Below are 27,112 nucleotides of genomic sequence, written 5' to 3'. Positions count from 1 at the left end.
TAATGTCCACCAGACTTTAAAAAAGATATAAGAAGCTGCACATCCTATAAGTGATCTGACCTTGGAACGAAACTTCAGCTGTAAAACCTGGTGTAAATTCATCGTGTTCTGGCACAAGTAGATTTAAATAAAAAAAATGCATGAATTAAATGCACACCTGTTGATTTGTGAAATGTGCCAGTTAGGCTTGCCCCTACAGTTACATTCAGGAAAAAAAAATATTCAGACACTATTACGTCCTTCATAAAACAATTATACAACAACTGTGCCCTAAAGAGGGCGATGAATAATTCAGTGGAAAGTAGAAGCGTACTGTTGGATATATGATTAAGCTTGATAAAAAAAGCCTCCCAAGGAGTTTCCTGACGCAGAGCTAAAGGAGGTGAGAAAACCTTTCCAGATGGCCTCAACCCCCTCACAACAAATAATTAGAGCATCACCAAAGTCATCCATCTATGTCATCGTGGCCCACTGCACATGGACACGCAGCAGGAGCCACCAACATACAGCTTATACCACAGAGACCAAGAAAACACCACACAGGACAATTACCCAACCCTCATAACCTATAGAAGGTAGGAAACACAGAGAGCACATATGGGAAAGAATAAGGAGACATAAATCACTGTTACAGCATTACTGCCTGCCCATCACACTGTACATCTCACTGATTTTAAAACCTCAATCAGCAGTTTGACAAGAATATGTCCTCATAATGCTTAGAGCATCATGGCATATGTTACACTTACTGCAAAGGTGGGTAATTATCTGCAGAAACTGTGCTGGTATAGAACATAAATAGTTTAAATCTATGGCATATGGTGTATATACAGTTATATTTAACTGAATTTGTAAAGACGATAACACTTTAATGGTCTTACCAAGAAAATAATGTTTAAAAATGATTTCTTTGCATTTCTTAGTTTCTTGAGACAACACCAACAACAAATAATTTTTAATTTAATAATTTTAATTTTTAATGAGCCTCAAACAGTTGAGATGATCACAAAAATGATGCAACTTCCAAGAATGATTTTTCAGCTGTGAGCTTCAAGTAGACATACTGTAGGTTAGGAAGTGTCACGGATCCAGCCTCTGTGTGCTCCTCTGTGTGCTCCTGCTGGAGCTCCTGTGCTCCTATGTGCCACACCCCTCTCTCTGGGAGCTCTCAGTCTTCAGCCAACGCCTCTTTTTTGATTGGTCTCCAGCTAATTAGAGACAGCTGTACCTCGTCTGAGCTCGGGGCATACAAGGAAGAAGCTGGGGAACATGAGTTGGAGACTATTTTGGATTTTGCTCTTGAACTCTGGATGTTGATATGTCCTTGCTCCTTGCTATTTTGCCTTGCTTTTGCCTTGCTTTTGCCTTGCTTTTGCCTTGCTTTTGCCTTGCTTTTGCCTTGCTTTTGCCTTGCTTTTGCCTTGCTTTTGCCTTGCTTTTGCCTTGCTTTTGCCTTGCTTTTGCCTTGCTTTTGCCTTGCTTTTGCCTTTTAGTGTTTAGCTTGGTTCATGTGTGTTTAGTTTAGATTAGCATTAGCGTTTAGCTTAGTTCATATTTAGCTTAGTTTAGATTTAGCACCGTTTGTGTGTTTAGCTTAGTTAGCATTTAGCATAGCTTGTTTGTTCGTCTTGTTCTAGCCCATCTTGTGTAATCCTGTCATGTCTTTTGTTCTAATTAAATACTTTGTTTGAACATCTCTATGTGTGTGTCCACCCCCATCTTGTCTGTCATAGCCCATATAGCGTTACAGAAAGGCTGTTTTCTTAAAACCATCTACCAATATTTTTGACGTTAACACGTCAACCCAGGAGTAGATCCGGCCCACACAAGGTTATATAAATACTGCTTATTTTTACCCAAGCATTAGATTCAAAGTAAGATCAACCAAATGGCTGAACAGACCACTAATGTTCTTCATTCTTATTACTAGATTACAAACTTCCACTCTGCCGTGTATTGCACTAGACTCTGTACATTGTTTTAAACTCTGTGTATCTGTATTTGATATTCAGTATGTGTGCATGTAAATGTACTGAAAGTAAAGAATTAGTGTAAACAAATAAATCTAATTCATCTAAAACAACATTTGTGATAAAATGATCTATGATTTTACCTTTTTATAATGTGATTCTCCTCAAAACCAAGAACCTTCTGTGGTTTAGCTGAAGCATTAAGTGCAAACTTCCTGCTCATTGGATCTGTCTGTTCCTGTTTAAAACAGGCTCATTAATATTTCATTTTATTTATTCATGAATATTTAAATGTAACAAATATAAAACTTATGGAAAAGTGAACTTTAGGTTTTATAGTGTTTTTTTTTTTTCTATGATTACGAGAAATCTACTCGACTAGCAGTACAGACTCTGAAGCAGTAGAGCATTTTTAAAACATGCCCTCAAAGTAAATCAGACATTCTGCTGATGTAGTTTAGCCTGGTATATTGTCTGGATTATTACCACAGCTATAAGAAACACCACCTCTGCTGTTGCTCCATGTTAAATTGTATAGAAATATACACAAGAACCTTTTTTCCTGTATTTACTTTCTTCTTCCTGCCTCAGGCACGCTGTGTGAACGTTTTCACATGTTTCGTTGTGATGCATTTTGGTGCGCTTGAATTTTTCTCTGTGTGAAAAGAAACTGAAGGGCAAAACGCTCCAAGTTATCGAACTCATCAGCCGACTGGGACCAGAGCAAATCAACTATAGGTGTGAAACAGCATAAGCAATTAGATTGTACTGAGTTGTAGAATTTCTTAGATTTTCCAAAAGGTAGAATTTAATGTGGTGAGCACCAGGCTACCTAAGTAAGCATAACATCCACTCTTAATGTACTCAGGTAAACTGGGGGGGCATCACTAATATGCGTCATATATGCATTTTGATAAGGAGTAATACATCATTTAAACAAATCTGCAACAACATAAATCATTACAGCATTACATAAATAAAAAGAAACTTGTGGGAAGCTCACAGCTTTGCAAATACCAGTAGAAAATGTATAAGAAATGGCTTTGTCATTCAAGCATTTCAGATACACCCTAAACTAAATAATGTGGCTGCAGAACAACTGTTTTAGAATAAATCATTAGAATAAACATTTTCTCTAGGAAAAAAACATCTGGTAAACAGTAACGCCCACACTATCATAGAAACCTAACTTTTAAACCAACACAAACCTCAGCTACATACTAGTTACTCATCCAGCTCACTGGTTTACTTCCACAGATGCTCTGTTTACACTGTTAACACCCAGGTTAATACTTTCCTAGTAATGTCCTGGCTTTGCATCTTTCATACATGCAGGTCTCATACACTAGTTTACCAGGTTGCACCCTTTCACACAGGTGATAAGGATCACATACAATGAATACTAAGTGTCTAGATGTCAAGTGTCTTTTTTCTTTTATTACTAACAGGTTTATACAATGAATTACATAAAAATTAAACACCAAGCTTCCAAGATGTGTCTGTACACCAATCAGCCATAACATTGAAACCACATCCTTGTTTCCTCACTGTCAATTTTATCAGCTCCACTTACCATATAGAAGCACTTTGTAGTTCTACAATTACTGACTGTAGTCCATCTGTTTCTCTACATATCTTTTAAGACTGCTTTCACCCTGTTCTTCAATGGTCAGGACCCCCACAGGACCATTCTGGATCATTCTCAGCACTGCAGTGACACCAGGAGTGTAGGTAGGAGCCACTCATCCAGCACAACACACACTAACACACAACCACCATGTCAGTGTCACTGCAGTGCTGAGAATGATCCACCACCTAAATAATACCTACTCTGTGGTGGTCCTGGGAGAGTCCTGACCATTGAAGAACAGCATGAAAGGAGGCTAACAAAGCATGCAGAAAAACAGATGGACTACAGTCAGTAATTGTAGAACTACAGAGTGCTTCTATATGGTAAGTGGAGCTGATAAAATGGACAGTGAGTGTAGAAACAAGGAGGTGGTTTTAATGTTATGGCTGATCGGTGTATAGTGTATGTGTCTTTTACAATTGTATGTACCGTTTTGCCTTTAGCTGTGGGTGACTTACAAAACATTAACACACCTGGTAATTACCTGGAAAATGTACTAGGTCTTGACTTGGGGAATTGTCATGTTTGTCTACCCTACATTTCAAGTAAGGGAATCGCTAACACATAACCCGTATTTAAAAAGGTATGCATCAGGATCCTGAGTAAAAGTGCACGTGTGAAAGCGCTATTAGGGATGACATTTTGCTCTAGCAAAGTGAATCCCACCCATCATAAGAAAAGTGCAATATAGCTTGACAATCCTGATGCACACTCAATCTGCCTTGCTTTGACATTTACAGACTTCATTAAAGCCAAACTACCGCTTGCTAAATGAGTCTGGCTGCATCAGTGCTGCTGTAAGCAGAGTATGATAAGTCATTATTGCCTAGTAAATTCTCAATTAGCTGGGTGCTGTTGCAGTCAGCATGTTTTGGATAAATGTTGGGCAATATTTTACTACAGTTACTGCTCCCAAGGTAACGGTCATAAAGAAGGCACAAAGCAAACCGCCCTCTCTCAGACTGCGGAGGCTTCCGGATGTCCGTATTGCCTGTGCGGTAATAACTGCAGTCAATAAGGGGTAGGGAGTTGCTGTGAGACCAAGACAATGTTCGGCTGCGGTCCTGTTAGCTTGGTATTGCTGTCACCATGGGCTTTTCTAGGATGGAGAAGCTCATATTGTCATGGTGCTGATGGCTTGTTATCTTGCCTATCTAATAGAAAGTTAATGAAACTTGCATTGATGAGCAAAGGGAATAGCCACGTAGTCCCCTCAAGGTCATTTCTAGAAGCTTTAAATACCTATAAAGAAGAGCAGAAAACTAAACAGCGGCATGCTTACTGGAGCCAGGATTTCTAAATACTGCTTAAGTAAGCAGGCGTTTAGGATTCGAGACATTTGTGTTTACTCGAGCAGCAGGGGGATAAGAGCCCATGCTGATTTTGTCCCACAGGAAAAGTTACTCTGGCACATATTTCTCTCTCTCTCAGCAGGATTCTGATGTGACCTTGCATAGACACCCTGATTTACAAACTGACGCTATTTGCACATTTTCGTAGAATCCGTCTGACTCCCCAGCAGAGAGCACGCTAGGGAATAACCCAGCCCCGTACAGAGCTGCATGCATAACTAAGAAATGACATGCTAGTATAACGTACACTTCGTGCATCAGCCTGCACCATAGCTTAGCCATTCTACAGCGTGTTAACCTTTAAGAAAGTGCACTGGGTGCATATTCCTAATGAAAACACTCTTGGGGGAAGTAATCTGCCGTCCTCACAATCCAGGAACTGACATTAAAATACACAGCTCCAGAATTGTTCACATGATTATGTTAATAAGTGAGGTCATAAAAGGTCATGCATGTGTGGATAATTAGCTCAATTATACAATAAAAAGGTGTTCAACTTCTTACATTTTTGCATTTTTTTATTAAGTCTTTACACATTACAACATTAAAAGGAGAGAGCACTGGAATATATACACAGTGGGGTCAAAGTTCTGAGACCGCTAAAAAAAATCATACTGTTTTGCACTTTTTGTATTACAAATCGAATAATCAGCATAGGTGCTCGGGTGGTGCAGGAGTCTGTTACACTAGCCCTCCACCACCAAGGTCTAAGTTTGAAGGTTGAAGATCGGCATGCCTGGCATTTACACAGACTTGATTGGCTGTGTTGGTCGGGGGTTGAAATGCCCAGCAATGAACTGGTGCCTTGTCCGGTTTTGCACTCAGTTTTTTCCAGTGAAACAGACCTGCCGTGACCCTGACCAGGATAAACTGGTTTAATGAAAATGAAATAAAAGGAAATAATAATAATCAGCATAACTTAAAAAGGAATTGAATCTTAAACAACATATGACAACATGCACTTAAGCTGGTATTAACTTGCCAAGGGCGGCACAGGGGCTCGGCGGGTAGCACTGTCGCCTCACAGCAAGTAGGTCCGGGGTTCGATTCACAGGTGGAGTCCTCAGGGTCCTTTCTGTGTGGAGTTTGCATGTTCTCCCCATGTGCAAATGAAGTAAATTGAAGATACAAATTGTCCATGACTGTGTTTGACATAAAACCTGAACTGATGAATCTTGTGTAACCAGTAATTACCTGTCCTGTCATAAATGTAACCAAAGTGTAAAACATGATGTAACTCCTAATAAATAAATAATAAAACAAATAAATTACCTTGCCAAATCTGATAACTCATGTTAGCCCAGAATGGTTTCACAATGTTACCTGAGCACCCAAAAATTCTCAGTAGGGTTTCTCACACAGCCATTCCATTTAATCATGGGAAATTCTGTGCCCCTTTAATATATCCAAGTTTACAGCTTACAGCTTAATGACTAGGTTGAGGTTCCAAGACAAAAAGGACAGAGTAAAGAAACAAACTTGGTCCAAAATAAAGATAAAAGTAAAAGAAACTAGTGGCTGCTGATGGGCAGCTAACAAAAGAAACTTGTGGCTGCTAATGGTGTGATGACGTCTAGCGAGTATGGGTGCCATCAACGATAGGTAAGACTTAGGGCTAATGCCAGGACCACACCTGTCAGACTTAACCCAGTCCACTGGCTGTTTATGGCCTGACTCTAGAAGGAAATGGCACCCACGATCAATAATATTCTCTACTAAATTATTGCAGCCCTAACAAAGCCATTAAAGAGTGCTCTGTGTGTGTAATGCCTTCAGCCCAATAGGTTTGTTCCAACATTATTTCCTCTGTGTCTTTATTGAGTCTGGAATTGCAATAGTATTAATGCTCTGATTTGTCCTGACTGCTGTTATTGCTCTGTTGTCTGGTACATCGTTTAGGGCTTTAATTGATTCTGACTGGAGCAGGTCTGGGTTTTTACCTTAGTAAATCTGATTCTTTTACAGTGGAGCAATTCTCTAACAGTCTTTACATTTCGTAAAGAAAAACTACAGGGAACAGTAATGCTAAGCTCTAAGCACATCCGCCCCTAATTTTTTAGCTTAAATCAATCCCACTTATGTGAAAAGATATTAAGATAGTGTGTTTTTACCGCTGCGCCACCTGAGCAACCGATCATATAGTTTTTATTCATATAATATTATTGCCTTTAAAATTTAAGCATATAGTATTGAAGCATAACATATTAAATTATATAGTATTATTGTCTATAAGAGCATATAGTATTTAATCATATAGTATTAAATCATATAATATTACAAAAAGCATATAGTAATATATTGTATACTTTATTGCTGTTAATGCATTGGTTTAAATAAATAAATGTAAAACATTCTAGTTAAGCTAACTAATTAACTAGTTGTCTGCTAACTGACTACTTTGCACAATCCTAGCTTTAGCTATTAAGATAAGATAAGATAAGATAAGATAAGATAAGACTTTATTGATCCCGAAGGAAATTGCAGAGAATTATTAAGAGAATTTTTTATTTATTATTAAGAGAATAACAGGCTGTAATAATGTGGAAATCTTTAAAGACTTTATGATCTTTTTTAGCTAACACAGCACAGTATGTGTGCGTCTGTGTGCATGTGTGTGTTTGTGTGTGTTCAGCTTCATCAAATATTAAATATGGCTGTAAAACCCAACAGAATATCCATGCCAGCAGTAAACCAAATAAAACAATAAACCTAAATCTAACTTACTACGCCTTTAATAAAAAAGAAAAGTTTTAAACTTCTAAATGAGTTCAAGCTGAATAGCACATAAAGCTACAGGCCTGTCAGTGTAATTTTTCAACGCAATTCATCATGGTGCATTAATTTTGTAATACCATTACCCAGCCCTTCACACAACACACTGCACCACCAGCAAACTCTATCAGTTTATTTAGCTACTAACTCTACACATCACACATTCCTCAGGGTGTACGGTCAGTTTTTTCCCCTCCCCTTTACTTTCATCAATTGCTTTACCCTGGTCAGGGTTGCAGCAGGTCTGGTTTAATCAGGAAAAACTGGTGGGGATACTGCCCTGGACACTACACCAGCATCAGAGAGTTCACATCAATACTAAAAAATAGTTCAGTACAACCCAGCAATCACAGACATCATTTTACCTCAAGCATAAACTACCATTAACCAGCGGTGACAAACTGAACATGTTTTAGTAAGTTTGTTTGTTTATTAGGATTTTAACGTCATGTTTTACACTTTGGTTACATTAATGACAGGAACGGTGGTTCCTCATTACACAAGGTTCATCAGTATAACCATGGGGTTATATCAAACACAGTCCTGAACAATTTTGTATCTCCAATTCACCTCACTTGCATGTCTTTGGACTGTGGGAGGAAAACGGAGCTCCCGGAGGAAACCCACGCAGACACGGGGAGAACATGCAAACTCCACACAGAAAGGACCCAGACCGCCCCACCTGGGGATCGAACCCAGGACCTTCTTGCTGTGAGGCGACAGTGCTACCCACCGAGCCACCGTACTCATCAACCCATCAACTTTTTTCAGTTGATTCCAATATTCCCTAAATATATCCTATAGTTTTACAAAGACCCTGGTACAGCATTCAAATTACTGTAGCCTTTCATCCTGTCATCCTGAATGTGATAACGTCTTAATCTTGTGATCAGCCAAAATTCTTCTGTATTGAAGTGTTCCACAACATAAAAGTGTCAACAGACCTCCTTAAGGTCAGGGTTAAGCTTTAAGGTGTGTACCATTTTTCTGCTGTACACATGTAGCCACTGGTTGAGAGAATAACCATCTATTGATAGACTGGGGGTGCTGCTTTCATCACCAATAATTAGATCTTTTTCACTTGCCGTCTGTAAACATGTACGTACATTATGTTTCTCCCCTACTGATTCAGATTTTTCTGTGTCTGTATATATATCATGTTATATATAAAAGTCTGGTTTAGAAACAGAACAATATATAGACTATTTTTAATAATTGCTGTAATCACAGTTACATTGTACACAAACAGCTCTTACAAAAACAGAGGAGAAAGGAAAGAGATTATCTATTGACAGTGAGCAGTGGGCATCAGGTGTAAGTGAAGCACAGGCTAATTCTAAATCACAGGCTTTTGTCACTAATCAAACGCGAGAATTAGCGCTGATGATTCTATTACTAAACTGAGTTCGAGCACATCGTACCCATCGCTAAGTAATCAGCTTCGGCGGCAGCGTAAATTGCTCTCGCACAATCAATACTTCTGCTTCTATCGGCTCTGAAATATTAACTAGGACTGGCTGTATGGCCGTGTGTGTTTTGTGATTAGCGCTAAGACTTCCTGCTCTTGAATCAGTGCATTCACAATATTATACGCAAACGTAAAAATCTGGCTGTGATGCAGACAGTAATCGTTGCATGAGTGGCACTGCTACCAAAGCCCCATACTGTTTGACCGTCGACAGTAATCACAGCCTTTTCAGCCTAATGCAGTGAATTGTTTTCCAGATATAGCTAAAATCATCTTGAAAACAGGACTGTGTTGCTCTCGTCACCACAAAAACTCAACAGGGAGACGTGTGTGTGTGTGTGTGTGTGTGTGTGTGTGTGGGAGTGGGTGGGTAAATGTGCACTTGTGTGTTAGTTTTTATTTGTCTCAAGGAGAAAAGAGGAGTGTGACACAACCATTCAGTGAGAATTTATTTATGCATAGTTTACTAGGATTATATTGTATGCAAAGTTAGGTTTGAAAAAAGAATGAATTAGGTGCTTTATCTGAGTTACATATTATGGGATTTGAGGGATGTGTTACCAGAAACGTTTATGTTACAGTTACAGTATTATGGTGTCATCACTGTTCAGACCAGATCTTGTCTGGTCTTTAACTGTACACCTATAATACACCGATCAGCCATAACATTAAAACCACCTCCTTGTTTCTACACTCACTGTCCATTTTATCAGCTCCACTTACCATATAGAAGCACTTTGTAGTTCTACAATTACTGACTGTAGTCCATCTGTTTCACTACATACCTTTATAGCCTGCTTTTTCTCTGTTCTTCAATGGTCAGGACCCCCACAGGACCACCACAGAGCAGGTATTATTTAGGTGGTGGATCATTCTCAGCACTGCAGTGACACTGACATGGTGGTGGTGTGTTAGTGTGTGTTGTGCTGGTATAAGTGGATAAGACGCTGCTGTCACTGCTGGACTGAGAAGAGTCCACCAACCAAAAATATATCCAGCCAACAGCGCCCCATGGGCAGCATTCTGTGACCACTGATGAAGGTCTAGAAGATGACCAACTCAAACCGCAGCAATAGATGAGCGATCGTCTCTGAATTAACATCTACTAGGTAGGAGTGTCTAACAGAGTGGACAGTGAGCGGACACAGTATTTAAAAACTCCAGCAGCGCTGCTGTGTCTTATCCACTCATGCCAGCACAACACACACTAACACACCACCACCATGTCAGTGTCACTGCAGTGCTGAGAATGATCCACCACCTAAATAATACCTGCTCTGTGGTGGTCCTGTGGGGGTCATGCAAACTGAAGAACAGGGTGAAAGCAGGTTAAAAAGATATGTAGAGAAACAGATGGACAACAGTCAGTAATTGTAGAACTACAAAGTGCTTCTACATGGTAAGTGGAGCTGATAAAGTGAGTGTAGAAACAAGGAGGTGGTTGTAATGTTATGGCTGATCAGTGTAAGTGCTAACAATGCCATAATACAGAGGTCATGGACAATGTTGTATCTCCAATTCACCTCACTTGTATGTCTTTGGACTGTAAGAGGAAACCAGAGCTCCGGGAGGAAACCCACGCAGACACGGGGAGAACATGCAAACTCCACAAAAAAAAGAACCGAATCGAACCCAGGACCTTTTTGCTGTGAGGCAACAGTGCTACCCACTGAGCCACCGTGCCGCCCAATGCTGGTTATATGTATTGCACGTACAGCTTATAAAACAATCAATAAAGAGATGGGTGTACATAATAAAGTGCTCAGTGAATGTATGTTGTATATGTACGGCAGTAAAGCTTATAATTTATTTAGAGTAGCACAGAGGCCACATACAGCGAGACATGAAAGCAAAATCGATAGCAAAAATACAGGAGGGATGATTTTCATCTGAAAAGTTTCCTAAAATACCACCTTTCCCTCCTGTAATTACAACATTAATCTATTATGACACACAAGTCAAAGCCCTCTGCATGACTTATTATCCTTCATCACTGTTGGCCAGTGGAGAGTTGCTCAGGCGGCTGTTCAGATGAGAAAGGATGGATGATTTGCTTGTTATTTACTGAGGACCCGATTGATCTGTACACACTAAAAGGCCTCCGACATGGAGTCAGCGTGTTTCATTAACTAAGTCTGTAATGAACACAGTGCTTCTGACTTCCTGCAGTTAGGGCAGAACAGGAAGGAGAGCTCGTTGGGACAGGGCCACATGAAGAGAGTGAGCGGTCTATGAAAAAAGACCATAAAAGACAGGGACATTTTATGCCAAAATCAATGTCCAAGTTGGCTCTTGTTTCATCTAATGCACGTTTATTATTTCCCAGGATCAATGTTATTTGGATTTGGGAAATCAGTGCAGCCACAAAAGCACACAAGTGTTTCACTTTTCAATAAGGAAGACGACAGTGTGGTCAGTTGTGCAATATTTGTCAACAGCAGTTATGTTTAAACTATAGCCAGTAAAGGTAAACTGCTGGAAAGAATGAGCCATGAGTTTGTTTTTTCCATCAAATATGTAAAAAACTAAAATCTACTGTATATACTGTAACACACACCGATCAGCCATAACATTAAAACCACCTCCTTGTTTCTACACTCACTGTCCATTTTTTTAGCTCCACTCACCATACAATTACTGACTGTAGTCCATCTGTTTCTCTGCATGCTTTTATTAGCCTGCTTTCACCCTGTTCTTCAATGGTCAGGACCTCCACAGGACCACCACAGAGTAGGTATTATTTAGGTGGTGGATCATTCTCAGCACTGCAATGACACTGACATGGTGGTGGTGTGTTAGTGTGTGTTGTGCTGGTCTGAGTGGATCAGACACAGCAGCGCTGCTGGAGTTTTTAATTACCGTGTCCACTCACTGTCCACTCTATTAGACACTCCTACCTAGTTGGTCCACCTTGTAGATGTAAAGTCAGAGACGATCGCTCATCTATTGCTGCTGTTTGAGTTGGTCATCTTCTAGACCTTCATCAGTGGTCACAGGACGCTGCTAATGGGGCACTGTTGCCTGGATATTTGGATATTTGTGGTTGGTGGACTATTCTCAGTCCAGCAGTGACAGTGAGGTGTTTAAAAACTCCATCAGCGCTGCTGTGTCTGATCCATTCATACCAGCACAACACACACTAACACACCACCACCATGTCAGTGTCACTGCGGTCATGAGAATGACCCACCACCCAAATAATACCTGCTCTGTTGTGGTCCTGACCATTGAAGAACAGGGTGAAAGCAGGCCAAGAAAGTATGTAGCAAAATAGATGGACAACAGTCAGTAATTGTAGAACTACAAAGTGCTTCTATATGGTAAGTGGAGCTGATAAAATGGACAGTGAGTGTAGAAACAAGGAGGTGGTTTTAATGTTATGGCTGATCAGTGTATATAGTTCATCACCAAATACAGCTGGATAGCTGATAAAGAACGCACTGCTAAAATGAACAATTCAGTGTGGTTTGTAAAGCGTCCCTAAACATTTCTTATACGTTGCCAACTTTTAACACCAAAAACACGTTGTCTGGTCAACAATGTTAAAGCACACTGTCCATGTATCAGTTCATTTGTTTTTTTGACAGCAAAGCAATGAGGTAATCTATGGTTTAAATATCAGCGGTCGGTTCAGCATCTACACCAGTCATTAGATGTCCTTTGATAAATGTGAAAAGGACATCACTTAAACTATTCTTTGTGTGTTTTTGTGGCTTTAGTGGGCAAAGTCAATATGACCTTTGTGAAACTGCAAACATATTTCGGCTTGTTACCCTCTACAACCTTTTAAGTCTGAGAAAAACAAACAGGAGGCAAAGGACGGGAGAGGCTAAGTGTAAACCACTAGGAGAACGCTGAGGGAAAAGCGGTGCCTTGACTCCCTACTGCTGAGGTCTGAATAACTGCATGGCATTGACAGCGTTGTGCTGCCAGGACTCACCATGTGAATATCTCAGAGTGTGAGGCTGTTAAACTCCTGTCTACATTCACTGCAGCACTGCATGAAAATAATGTGTAAATGACATCAACAAGACATTACAACATGCTGGCATAATTTTCAATTGTGCATAAAGTATTTACTCAGGGGGTGGACAAAATCATGTAAACCCCAAATAATGTTTGTATCAGTAAGGTCCTTTCTGTGTAGAGTTTGCATGCTCTCCCCGTGTCCGCGTGGGTTTCCTTCAGGTGCTCCGGTTTCCTCCCACAGTCCAAAGACAAACAAGTGAGGTAAATTGGAGATACTAAACTGTCCATGACTGTGTTCGATATAACCTTGTGTGAACTGATGAATCTTATGTAATGAGTAACTACCTGTCCTGTCATGAACGTAACCAAAGTGTAAAACATGACGTTAAAATCCTAATAAACAAACAAGAGAAGCCCTAAGTAGAAAATCTTCAAGTTAAAGGTATGAAGAAAATAGAACGTCACAGAACATAAAAAAGATCACGTAAAGATAAACTGATTTTTTTTTCCCAATGGAAGGCGCTTAATTAACCAGGATTCATTAATCCACTCATGAAGCTCTGTGAATTGTGCAGTGTATTGTGCAAAGTAAAGTTTATTTAATTTGTCTGATTTGATTCCCTTTTCTCTCCAATTTATGCCTAGCAAACACCCTTTCACACTTGCAATCTTTGCCTCAGACAGACTTCTCAGCAGTGCACTAGCCAGGTCAGGCACTCTACAGACGCTTTTCATATTTCTCTTTGGGTTGTGGCAGTGCTTCAATCAGCTGGTAGGTTTGGGCAAAACAGTGATTACCCATCAAGCTTGCCTTCCCTCAGACACGACCATTGTGTGTAGAGTGCCTGATCAGGCCAGTGGCACCTCCGAGACTCAACCTGGGTTTTTAAAGTGCTGTGCTAGTGCACTAATAATCTGATTTTCATTGGAATAAAGATGTGTTAATGAGAGAAGACATGACCTGTGTGTGTTTAGAGTTCATGTGGAGCAAATGTGTCAACAGTATGCTAAACGAATACTTCACAGAGTGAGAAACGGGAAAACAGTGACAGTGGGTGTGTTCGAAAACCTGGGGAGCTCTCTTCATAGACAACATCTTAAGTCATCCTACGCACGCTCCCGAGAAGGAGGCTGTTCGAAATCCTAGATGCCTTAATATGCTCACTAGTAAGTTAAATATCTAACAATTTCAACACTATGCAAATGCAGTGAAAGAGACTCTGATTTGTTAATTCTCTTTAATATTTAAAACACACCAATGTTTCCACTGATCACTGAGTTGGTGTTTATTTTTTTACTTTTGTCAGTTAAATAAAGATTCAAAAGAATGAACAAATCACAGATTCTTCTTTTTATAATGTTTTACGTAATATCCCAACTTTTCTGGAAATGGGGTTTGTATAAACAATCCTTTTAGGGAATTGTACACTGTCTCAGATTTGATTTCACTTATTTTATCAAAGTCTCTCAATACACATTTGCATTTAACATAATTGACTGTATTAAAGCTTGTTTATTTAATATATCTGCCACTTCCATGCAAATGAAAATTACACAAAGCATGATTTACGATAATCTTAATGTTTTCCCAGTGAATCTTGGTAAATGACTTAATGTAATTTATAACATTCGTGTACTGCTTTTTTACCAGGGACCAAAATTTAAACTATAAATAGTTTACTATTGTAGTACGCTGCTTGTAAAACCTTTAAGATTTTTTGTATAGAAGCATCTCACACAGATGTCACTACACACCAAACAACTGAACCAGCTGAACTGTAAAAAATAAATGCATATAAAGCAATATCTCTGAGGTTCGTTTTTTCTAAAAGAAGAATGAAAAGTAAATAGGATGAGAATGAAAAAAAATCCTATGCACCATTTTCCAGCCTCAAACAAAGCTTCTTAAATGCTTAGTGACACAGATCAGTGCAGAAGAATACAAATAATCCAGCAGGAAAACCTCCTCGATTTCCTCTCAGCATGGGGCGCCTGGGTCTTTTTGTTTACCGAACGTGATGTGCAACCCTGATTGGTCAAACACCGCCAACTGCCAGTCATGTGGGATTGCAAGATGATGGAATAATTTTTTCTCCCATATTTGAGTACATCTTTTCAAATAAAGCGATGCCGGATAACGCAGTAATGCTAACTCTTCATTCTCTGTGGTCAGCTGGAGGGGAAAAACGCAACTGCACAAACAGTGATGTAAACAAAATGCAGCAGACGTGATGGCACATAGCATGCTTTAAAAGATGAATCAGACTTCAACTGTTTTGATGCATGTACTCACGTCAAATGCGATCTATGTAAAACTGATGGCTTTAGGCTCATTAAAGTTGTACATGGAGTCTCGGAATATTGTTGGGTCTTTAAAGAGAAAAAGCTCAAAGGAAGCAGCGGTGTCTGAGCCGCGTACGGCCGTGCCCCTGCCAGGTGAAGACAGCTGACTCATTGCACTGAGAGGAATAGTTGGCCTTAATCAATCACTCAGTAGTTGGCAGCCCAAGAGAGAGGGCCAGGAGAGTCAGCGTCCAGGCTGCTTAATTAGACAATCACCCAGACATGAGGCCTCATTACCAACCTCTGCGTTGCTCTCTCTTCTTTTTCGCCTCATCAAAAGATTCAAGAGGCAGGAATACGCTCAGAGACGAATTGCAAAAGAGTGTTCTCAATAAAGAAAAGAGCAAAAAATTCCCTTATCTTCAGCGAGGAGTAAAACGGTATTTCATTGGTTTTTGACTTGGCCAAAAACAACATCGATCCGAAGCCCTTCCTGATTTCATTTCAGAAGGAATGTGTATGTGAGCTTGAATAAAAACAAAAAAGCATAGTTGTGCATTTAACAGTGGAGAGGTTTTAATAAAACAATTAAGTAAAGGATAATGCTATGCTCACAGACAAAATTAGAGAAGAGCTTCAAACTGCTTTATAAAAATCTATCAAAGGTACTTGGCTCCATCCTGGTGTTTATCAAAACTCTTTAATAATTAGAAGAAGCTTAGCCTCTGTACACACGTGCACTATACAGCTTAGCCTCTGTACACACGTGCACTATACAGCTTAGCCTCTGTACACACGTGCACTATACATCTTAGCCTCTGTACACACGTGCACTATACAGCTTAGCCTCTGTACACACGTGCACTATACATCTTAGCCTCTGTACACACGTGCACTATACAGCTTAGCCTCTGTAAACACGTGCACTATACATCTTAGCCTCTGTACACACGTGCACTATACAGCTTAGCCTCTGTACACACGTGCACTATACATCTTAGCCTCTGTACACACGTGCACTATACAGCTTAGCCTCTGTAAACACGTGCACTATACATCTTAGCCTCTGTACACACATGCACTATACAGCTTAGCCTCTGTACACACGTGCACTATACATCTTAGCCTCTGTACACACGTGCACTATACAGCTTAGCCTCTGTAAACACGTGCACTATACATCTTAGCCTCTGTACACACGTGCACTATACAGCTTAGCCTCTGTACACATGTACATTACAGCTTCGTCTCTGTACACATGTGCACTATACAGCTTAGCCTCTGTACACATGTGCACTATACAGCTTAGCCTCTGTACACACGTGCACTATACAGCTTAGCCTCTGTACACATGCGCACTATACAGCTTAGCCTCTGTACACACATGCACTATACAGCTTAGCCTCTGTACACACATGCACTATACAGCTTAGCCTCTGTACACATGTGCACTATACAGCTTAGCCTCTGTACACATGTGCACTATACATCTTAGCCTCTGTACACACATGCACTATACAGCTTAGCCTCTGTACACACATGCACTATACATCTTAGCCTCTGTACACACGTGCACTATACATCTTAGCCTCTGTACACACGTGCACTATACATCTTAGCCTCTGTACACACGTGCACTATACATCTTAGCCTCTGTACACACGTGCACTATACAGCTTAGCCTCTGTAAACACGTGCACTATACATCTTAGCCTCTGTACACACGTGCACTATACAGCTTAGCCTCTGTACACATGTACATTACAGCTTCGTCTCTGTACACATGTGCACTATACAGCTTAGCCTCTGTACACATGTGCACTATACAGCTTAGCCTCTGTACACACGTGCACTATACAGCTTAGCCTCTGTACACATGCGCACTATACAGCTTAGCCTCTGTACACACATGCACTATACAGCTTAGCCTCTGTACACACATGCACTATACAGCTTAGCCTCTGTACACATGTGCACTATACAGCTTAGCCTCTGTACACATGTGCACTATACATCTTAGCCTCTGTACACACGTGCACTATACAGCTTAGCCTCTGTACACACGTGCACTATACAGCTTAGCCTCTGTACACATGCGCACTATACAGCTTAGCCTCTGTACACACATGCACTATACAGCTTAGCCTCTGTACACACATGCACTATACAGCTTAGCCTCTGTACACATGTGCACTATACAGCTTAGCCTCTGTACACATGTGCACTATACAGCTTAGCCTCTGTACACACATGCACTATACATCTTAGCCTCTGTACACACGTGCACTATACATCTTAGCCTCTGTACACACGTGCACTATACATCTTAGCCTCTGTACACACGTGCACTATACATCTTAGCCTCTGTACACACGTGCACTATACATCTTAGCCTCTGTACACACGTGCACTATACATCTTAGCCTCTGTACACACGTGCACTATACATCTTAGCCTCTGTACACACGTGCACTATACATCTTAGCCTCTGTACACACGTGCACTATACAGCTTAGCCTCTGTACACATGTACATTACAGCTTCGTCTCTGTACACATGTGCATTACAGCTTGGCCTCTGTACACACATGTGCACTATACAGCTTAGCCTCTGTACACATGTGCACTATACAGCTTAGCCTCTGTACACATGTACATTACAGCTTAGCCTCTGTACACATGTACATTACAGCTTAGCCTCTGTACACATGTACATTACAGCTTAGCCTCTGTACACATGTACATTACAGCTTAGCCTCTGTACACATGTACATTACAGCTTAGCCTCTGTACACATGTACATTACAGCTTAGCCTCTGTACACATGTACATTACAGCTTAGCCTCTGTACACATGTACATTACAGCTTAGCCTCTGTACACACAACGATAATTTTTGTTAAACCCCCATGAGGCTTCAAGCCATCCGCAGGCTACTAAAAATGTTTATAAAAACAGGGAAGCTACAGAGAGAAAATGAATGAAAATTTCCACTCGACCCCATTCATGCTTTCATATCCCGAGACCTGAGTGAGTGACACTGACCACTCAAACTGACTGGCAGTTCTGACACATCCATAAAGAGACGATAGTGGAGATGACAGTTAGAGAAAGAGTTTTTGCATCTCTATGCACAGACTAAAATAAAGATGAGAAGAGGAGATACAGCACTTGGCATCCTTAAAAAAGGACGGGGAAAGGTTTTTTAACTTTTATTTAATGTATTCCCATTTTTTTGTTAACCCTCTTATATTTATTCGTTCCAATGTTGGGTCCAGAACCACCTGGACACTAGGCAAAAGGTAGAAATACACCCTCGACACTGGTCGGCTGGGTGCCCTCTAGCAGGCACAGTTGGCTTATGCCTGCAGTTGACAAAACTGTCTTCCAGTCTGCTGGGAAGGAAAGACCGGACTAAGGGGGTGGGGTTATCAACACTGTGTAAGGATCCTGGTTGCCCAGGGCATCTGTACAGAAAGTGGGAGAGTACAGAGATCGGGGCATGGCTCTCTGTACACGAACCCAACCTCACACGCAAATCCACCAGAGTATGGGTAAATAAGAGGGATTGGTGGACCGCGCACACATCGCAGGAAGTGTGTGCCAAACAAATATACACCCACCTTGGACTCCGTCGGGGTCCTCGGCAGTAAATTGGCTATGCTAAATTGGAAGAAAAGGGGGTAAAATGCATATAAAAGACCCTGGACAAGGTTGCAAAACGTTAGGGAATAGCTATAATTAGCTATAGTGAATATTCTCCGACGTATGCAAGCTCAGAACGCTGTATTAAACATCCTTCTCTACCAAAAGCTAAAAAAGTGTTGGCCAGCCGGTCCTTGTACAGTCCAAAGATTCAAAAATGAGGATCATGCTAACAGACCGTGGAAAGGAGATTAGGTTGGCAATTAGCTGAGAAGCAATTATCAGATGGTAACATGAAAGCGTCTTCTTCTTCCAGGGTGTTTTTTTCTCCAGTGTTCAATAGCTGTTGAGGATTTTGATGAATTGAGTGAGTTTCTGATGCTGGAGTTCACAGCTGACGGAACCGCTGCAGTTGTGTGAAAATCGTGCTAATTAGACTGGGGGGTTGTCTTTTCATTAACCTCGTTTGACGCCTCCTGCAAATCAGGCAGGGGTATATGATGCCGCCGAATTAACACGGAAGCTTGGATTTACAGGATGTGATGCGAAAGCACTGCCAACGAAAACACAGGAAAAAAGAACCTGTAACCAAAGAACTAAGAAGACAAATTGATGGAACGACAAATGAAGAAGAAAGAGCTCCATTTTTGGTTGCAGATACGATTTTCACGTCTCTGGTTTCAATCTTCTGCCAAATGAAATTGGGAAGAACTCGAGTTTAGGAGAAAATGACACTATTGAATCTCCTGGACTGCCTATATATTTAATCATCATTTCCTTCTTTCCTCCTTGATGAATCCCGACACCCACCCCCATCAACTTTCCTCCAAAAAACGTTACATCCTTTTATTTTACCTCCTTTTTCTCCCAATTTAGAGTAGCCAATCCGCTGCTGAGGCCCCCAATGGTGTCCAAGGAGGGTGTATATTCACCTGACACTCACTTCCTCAAATGTCCACCCATCCCTTCCTTCCTTCGTACAGAGAGCCATGCCTCGATCCCTGCGCTCCTCCACTTTATTTATAGGGCAACCAAGGTCCTTACACAGCGTCAAATAACTCTTCCACCCAGTAGACTGGAAGCCAATTTTGTCTGCTGCAGGCATTAGCCAATTGTGTCTGCTAGAGAGTGCCCAGCCGACCGGTAGCAGAGCCGAGATTCGAACTCTGAAGCTCAGAATCTCCGCGCTGGATTATTTCCATCAAATTAAAAAAATAAATAAATAAAAAAGGGGGCACAGCACAAAGAAAGAGCCACCCTGAACTCAGTTTCCCTCCCCTCCATTATAGTCTCATAATCAGTATTTATTCACTACAGTGATGGTGTGATGTGGCCTGTGCTCGTAAACTCAGCAATAAGTGAAGGTAAAAATTAACAGTCCTCATCAGCATGGAAGAAAAGCAAGATAAGGCAATAACTATCACAAGCAAGAACATTTGCAAGAACAGATTAAAAAATGGTATGCTCAGTTTAACTGTCAAATAGCTCAGCACCAAAAGTATATGGGCATCATGGCATAAACACTAGAGTCAACTTTCCACCAGCAGACATTTCTCTTTAGTCTTTATGTACTACACATCACCCAGCCCTAACTTCTGTTTTGAAATGTGCAGTTGTAATACAGCTTTACACACCCTCGTCGTCCTCTGAGTTCAGTTTCTATTAAAATGTCACATGCTATTTCTTTAACCACATCACTTCATCAACAACTCACTTTAAGCTGTCATTACAATAAACTCTTTGCTCTCAGAACTACACAGTCAGATATTGTGTATCTGAAAACCACGACCCAGTGAATACAAATAAAAGCAAACATTTTCCTTATAAATGACTTTTATGCAGTTTTTCACCTGCATTAAAAAATCCATTAAAAGCCTTGAGCACTTACACTTTCCGTCTGTCGTTTGAGGCATGCATTCTCTCACTCCTTTAATCGTTTTATTTACTAAATCCTACCTGCTTCGTCGTCTGACTTGTGTTCATTTTCCGAATCGGTAAGGGTCAGGGCCGAGTTCTCGCGGCTAGACTGACCGGAGCTGTGGCGGGAATTGACGTTGCGGGTGCTCCACAGTTGCATGGCTCTGTCTGGAGAGATGGGACCTTCGGGATCGGAGTCGGCATCAGAGCCAGCGTTGAGTGAGTAGCCATGCTGCAGAAGCCCCAGGTTGGGGCAGTAGGTGTTCTGGTGAGGTGTAGGCTCACAGATTCCTAACTCTGCCAGGGTGAAGTTTCCTAGAAACATCAACATAAAAAGAGGCAATGTGGTGACCATCTAATGTTCTGTACCCTATAGGCTTTTCTCTAAGATCATAAAGAGAAACATGGTGACATCTTGCTGTACTGGACTTTTCTAACTCTAAAAGGCAAACACAACCCATTCATCTTAAGCTACTTAGGCATCTCATCATTTTATGACTAATTGTTGACATTTTTATATTAGCAGTTTAAAAAAATCAAACATTATTTTGTATATTTTAAAATATGCCACATAAATGTTTGGGTCTAGTGTAGTGCAGCAGTCTAAAACGCTAGCATAACACCACACAGACATGAGTTAGAGTTCGGCCGTCGTTGATGGAGGGAAGATTGTATGTGGAATCAGCATCACCAACTTCTTCCTACTGCCTGGATAATACACCGACACAAATAGTGAAACAGACACAGCACAAATACAGTTTATCTGTATGTGTCAAGGTCTCTCTGTAAGAATCTACCACTGGGTGGGTCAGGTTGTAAAGGAATTGCAAATGGACATTAAAAAAAAAAAAATTAAAAGAAAAAGGAGAAAGAAAATACTTTTGCTAGGCAGAGAAGACAAATCTCTTGAAAAATGTCTTTAAGATAACCTTGAGACTTTTATAAGAGCAACATAAGAATTGCATATTTTAACAGATGTATTATTATTATTCCTATTTGTAAGCTGATGTTCAATATACAGATAAACATCGTCTACTGGTAGAGATTTGGTTATATCATCTATACACCACCAACAGAACTGTCATATAAAGTGTAATAAAATTTAGCCTCCCTTGACAAATTAACTGCTTATGTCAAATCAACTTCATATCATCTCCTTGCAAGAGAGATTTCATTCCCAGAAGACTTTTCCCAACAACTGGGGTTTGTTTTTACCTGTTACACACGACTGTATTTCTGCAACAAGTGTCATATGGAAATAAATGAGGTTACCATCAGGAATAAAAAAGAGAAATTCTGTTTTCTGTTTGGCTGACAGGAGTATAAAATAACAGGACATCTCTACTAGATTCATTAATTAAATGAATGTGTCTGATCAAACATATTCATGTTATATTCATATTCATAATTGATCAAAATGGCTAATACCTGCATTTACAGTTTACCATCTCACCAATCAAGAAATCCCATCAATTTATTTACACATTTCTAGTTTGGCATATAAAAAGTAAAAGCACACTGAATGCAACATTATAAAGCTGTTGATATATAGCCCTTAGCAGCTAACGTATAGAAGGAGGCAGAAATACGAGACTAAAAGCTTTACAATTAAAACACATACACTATTTTCATAATCTTTAATTAAAGAAGCAAAGTCTTTGAGATTTGTGTTTTTAAACATTTACAAGTGACCACCTTTTAATTATTTATTAAATAAAGCAATAACATTCTTTTTTTCCCTCTTTCCTCACACACACACACACACCGCTTCTGACTGGCCTGTTTTAATATCTGTCTACCCATACTAAATAAAACTGAATGCAAAAACTAAATAATGACAAAATAACCAAGCACTGTCAATACATCCCTCAATTATTCCTTTTTGAGAACCATCTAGGGCATTACACATTTAGCCATACACCTTGGGAATTTGAAACTTCATGTTTTAGGGGGTAAAAAACACCAGAGACTCAAAAGGAAACCCATGTGGAGGAAGATCATTCCAAACACTTTAAAAACAGTGACCAAAGACTTAACACAGGGGTCCCAGCCACCTGGGTCTGTGTGACTACCTGCTTACGCCACTATGCCAGCTATAAAATAATGAAAGTCAACTAAACCAACCCTCCCAGCGCCCAACCCAATACAGTCAATCATGTCTGTATGTAAACACCTGACCGGCCAATAGCACTCTGGATCCCAATGGTAGTGCTGAGCACCTTATATATGTATTACATATACAGTAATCCCTCGCTATATCGCGCTTCGACTTTCGCTGCTTCACTCTATCGCGGATTTTATATGCAAACATGTCTAAATATAAATCGCTGATTTTTCGCTGGTTCGCGGATTTCTGCGGACAAGGAGTCTTTTTATTTATGATACATGCTTCCTCAGTTGGTTTGCCCAGTTGATTTCATACACGGGACGCTACTGACGGATGGCTGAGAAGCTACCCAATCAGAGAATGCGGTTAAGTATCCTGGGTGCTGATTGGCTCAGCGAAGGAGAGAAGCATTAGATTCCGCTTTATGCTGTATAACTGTGCGGGAAATGTTTATAAGAGTGTGGGAGGGTTTATAAGGGCTTAAAATATATAAAAGTAACCATATAAACACGTGGTTTTTACTTCGCGGATTTTCACCTTTCGCAGGGGGTTCTGGAACGCAACCCCCGCGATCGAGGAGGGATTACTGTACATTAAATTGCCTCAGGTGTAAATAAGTGATTGGGTGGTGAGCTGTGTTGTATTGGTTCTCTGTACAGATTGTGTTCCAACTTTGAGCTCAGTGTTCCCAGGATTAATAAATGTAAATACATTTAAATTACTGCCACGATACTTTTTTTCGGCTAACAGACATATGGAAAAAGCTGTTTTAAACCATCTAATGCTGCTTTGTTCCTGTTTAATATTGTGACTGTTCTATTGTGAGTTTTCTATCTCAATCTCCTTATGGTTCTTTATCCATCCTAATAACAACTGTTTCTCATTTGATTTAATACAGCAGATTATCTGTAAGAATATAATCCACTTCCTGTCACATAATGAGACAACTCTTTTTCAACCCTGAGGCAGGGAATTTAGTGATGCTTGAAAATACCTACAGAAACATTATTAAAGAATATATAGCTGTAAAAAGCTTTACCATTCTTCAGGTGTACCAGGCTTACAGTCACTAAGCTTTCCACCTGCCCTGATAAAAATGTTGGCCATTATTAAGCTTGTAGAAAAGCAGAGGAGGTGGAGTCGAGTATTGACTCCTCTGATGGCCCTAGTGTCACTGACACAGTAAATGCTGGAGTAAGCAGAGGCTTAACTAAGAAGATCTTGTTATGATTCAGGGAGGAAGGACCCAAGGATGCAGAGGGTTTAACTTAAAAGGGTTTTATTTACAAAATCATAAACATAATATACAATAAAATAAAGGAATAACAGTAACAAAAAACACTTCGGGGAATCCCGAAGGCAGCCGGTGACGCCAGACTGAAAGAAACAAGGGAAAAAACATAAAGGGGAAAAAGGGAAAGCGCGAGGCGCGAACCCTGGTCGCTCACCTCCAGGCTGGGAGCTTAAGCACGCTGCCACAGCAACGCTGAAAGCAAAACCGCTCCCAGCACTAAAGAGGCGAAGCGACCGGGTTCGCGAGGTGGGAAACCTCGCGCTGTTGGCCGAAGAAGGGGGGATAACACCGCCGGTAGATAAATGGCACGGCGCTCACCAGCAGTTAATGCTGGTCAGCGCCATGCCATCCACCGGGTGTGATTTACTTGCGGATTTCAAAAGTTAAAAGCAAAGGCGCTGTCACCAGCCAGGGTGGCTGGGAAGTGGCCATTTGCTCCTGCGCTCCAGAGGGCGGAACGTGACGCTGTCACCAGCGGTAGCTGGGAGGGGGTCAGGTTCCTCTGGGCGCAGTCATGGGGTCTCTAGGTGGCGGCGGCACGGCGGCTCGACGGCTCGGCGGCAGCGGCCCGACGGCGACCTGAGAGCGGCAACCAGGCGGCGGCGGCGGCACGACAGCTGCGGCACTATGGCGGCAGCTTGGCGGCGGCGGCGGCGTGGTGGCGCCCACTAGCGGTGGCCCGGCGGCAGCGGCACGGCGGCGGCGGCACAGTGCGGCGGCACAACCTGAAGATAAAAAAAACAATAAACATAAAAGGACACCGCAGTGTCAAACAAACTCAAAGAAAGAAAAAAGAATCGGCCAACATGAGCAGAAGGTGCGACGGCTACAGCTCTGCACCTTTCCCTTAAATAAGGGAAGGCACCAGGCACAGCTGTAGCTCGTTCGCCCTAACGAGCTGCCCAGGTAATTAAATGAGCAGCTCGTTTCTGCTCTGTAAGGCCTGTGGTGTCAGGGAGAGATGGCACATTCCCCTGACGCCACAGAACCTAACAGATCTGGGTTCAGATTCTGGGCCATGTACAAACCCGAGTAACATGTGGCTAGGCTTAAGAGTCCCACAGCACCCAGCATGCCATGCATTACCCACACAACAAATACAGCATGCCTTGCTTACATTTCCGACAAGTCGTTCTCTATCCAGTGCCAATCCCATAAACAAATCTACACTATAACATAATCCAGACTGGATCACATCAACCAAAATCAATAAACACAATCAAGGTCCAATTGGTGCAAAGTGGAGGGAAAAGCAATTAAAAGAGAAAAGGCATGCACAGCGACTTTCTCCTTTCTAGTAATTAAAAGAGCATTGTCAGTGCAATCCCCCCCAATGAGTCAAGAAACGATGTACAATGTCAATCATCAGCAGTGCTCACTGATACCCAACGCACTGTTACACCTGAACACGTGATGATTTATGTGGAGTGCAATGCAATTCGTACAATCTTACACACAGGCCAAGAGCTTGGAAACATCGAACACTAAACGGCTGCTGATGCCAGTTGGGCTCTTTTGAGAATGCTACAAATTATTGCTACTCTAATTAGCACAACAGTCTCTATAGTTTGCAAAGAAGGATACGACTGCTTGACTCGTTGACTCTTTCCTTCCACTCTTGTTTGCAGTGTACCAGGCTGTCACGTAGTGAAGGCTGTAGGGCACTCGCCTGTAACACTCACCAGTCTGGTATCAAATCCTGCTTCAGATGGTAAATATCTTGTATTTACCATCTATGTGTAGAACTAGCAGGTCACCAGTCAACCAGAGGGCACACAGGACAATTTTTGGTAGCTAACTGACTGCATGTTTTTAGACTTGGGCAAAAAACCCATGCCGAAACAAGGAAGAACATGCAAACGCCACGCAAAAAGAATCCTGGCCGCCGGCCTGTGAATCGAGCGCACAGTCTCTTTTATTTTTTTCTTTCAGATTCTGTCTGTTTCCTGCAACCTGGCCCAGAATCAGCCTGGTCATGAGTCTCAGGCCTTTATTATCATCACCCCTGTTACATGGGGTTTAGTAAAACTGTATGTGTAGTTGGTATTAAAGTGACCAGTGAGTGTAAATAGGAACATAAACAGATTATGTTTACACATTCTTGTATGATGTAGACTGAAGCACTTAAAACTGCTTTGAAGGGGGAAAACCTTCTTCCACCACTTCAGTTGTTCAGTTGATCACTTGTAACTCCACCAATTATGTTCACCAATATCACATGCAGTATTGAGGGTCACTGCGGAAGTGTGTCTTTTCAATTTTGCAATATGTAAGAGTCACAGTGTCACTATCTGTTGGACTAGTTTGAATTCACAGTTGTTTACTAGATTCTGGATTTGGATTTATAGTCAGTGTGGTCATCTGATGCAATATTTATTTGGTTGTCCAAAAAGTTGTTTCTTCCCTGTTGTTATTGTACCAAAAGGCCCACAGACTGGTACCAGAAACTTCTAATTTGCAATTTCAAATGAAAGTAAAAGTAAAACTTTGCAATAAAATACAATCAGGTGTGTTTGTCTGGAATACACTGAAGAAAGACCAGCGCTTCCCAGGAAGAAAAGGTGGCCCCAATAGAGCTAGTCACTGGAGTGAAACATTTCAGCAAATAAGGTGCACAGAAGGCCAAGACCAGAGTGACCATAGATGTTTTTCTTACAATGTAATTTTCTTTTACAAAGAAATGTAAAATGATCTTTTAAAGAATAAA

At 41.0% G+C, this 27,112-nt stretch overlaps 1 protein-coding gene across 2 annotated transcripts in view; it reads right to left on the bottom strand.

The window, feature by feature from the left end:
* tenm2a (teneurin transmembrane protein 2a) overlaps positions 1 to 27,112 on the bottom strand; it is a 403,035-nt gene that overhangs the window by 282,546 nt on the left and 93,377 nt on the right. For both annotated transcript variants that reach the window (XM_063000418.1, XM_063000419.1), the window contains one exon: positions 21,044 to 21,319. In XM_063000418.1, coding sequence (XP_062856488.1) covers positions 21,044 to 21,319 — 276 coding nt within the window. The remainder of the gene's footprint in view (positions 1 to 21,043; positions 21,320 to 27,112) is intronic.

Source organism: Trichomycterus rosablanca, chromosome 8 (genome assembly GCF_030014385.1).
Source record: "Trichomycterus rosablanca isolate fTriRos1 chromosome 8, fTriRos1.hap1, whole genome shotgun sequence".
Classification (NCBI taxonomy): Eukaryota; Metazoa; Chordata; class Actinopteri; order Siluriformes; family Trichomycteridae; genus Trichomycterus; species Trichomycterus rosablanca.
Note: the sequence above shows the minus strand (reverse complement) of the source record. Positions and strands in the feature narration are given on the sequence as shown.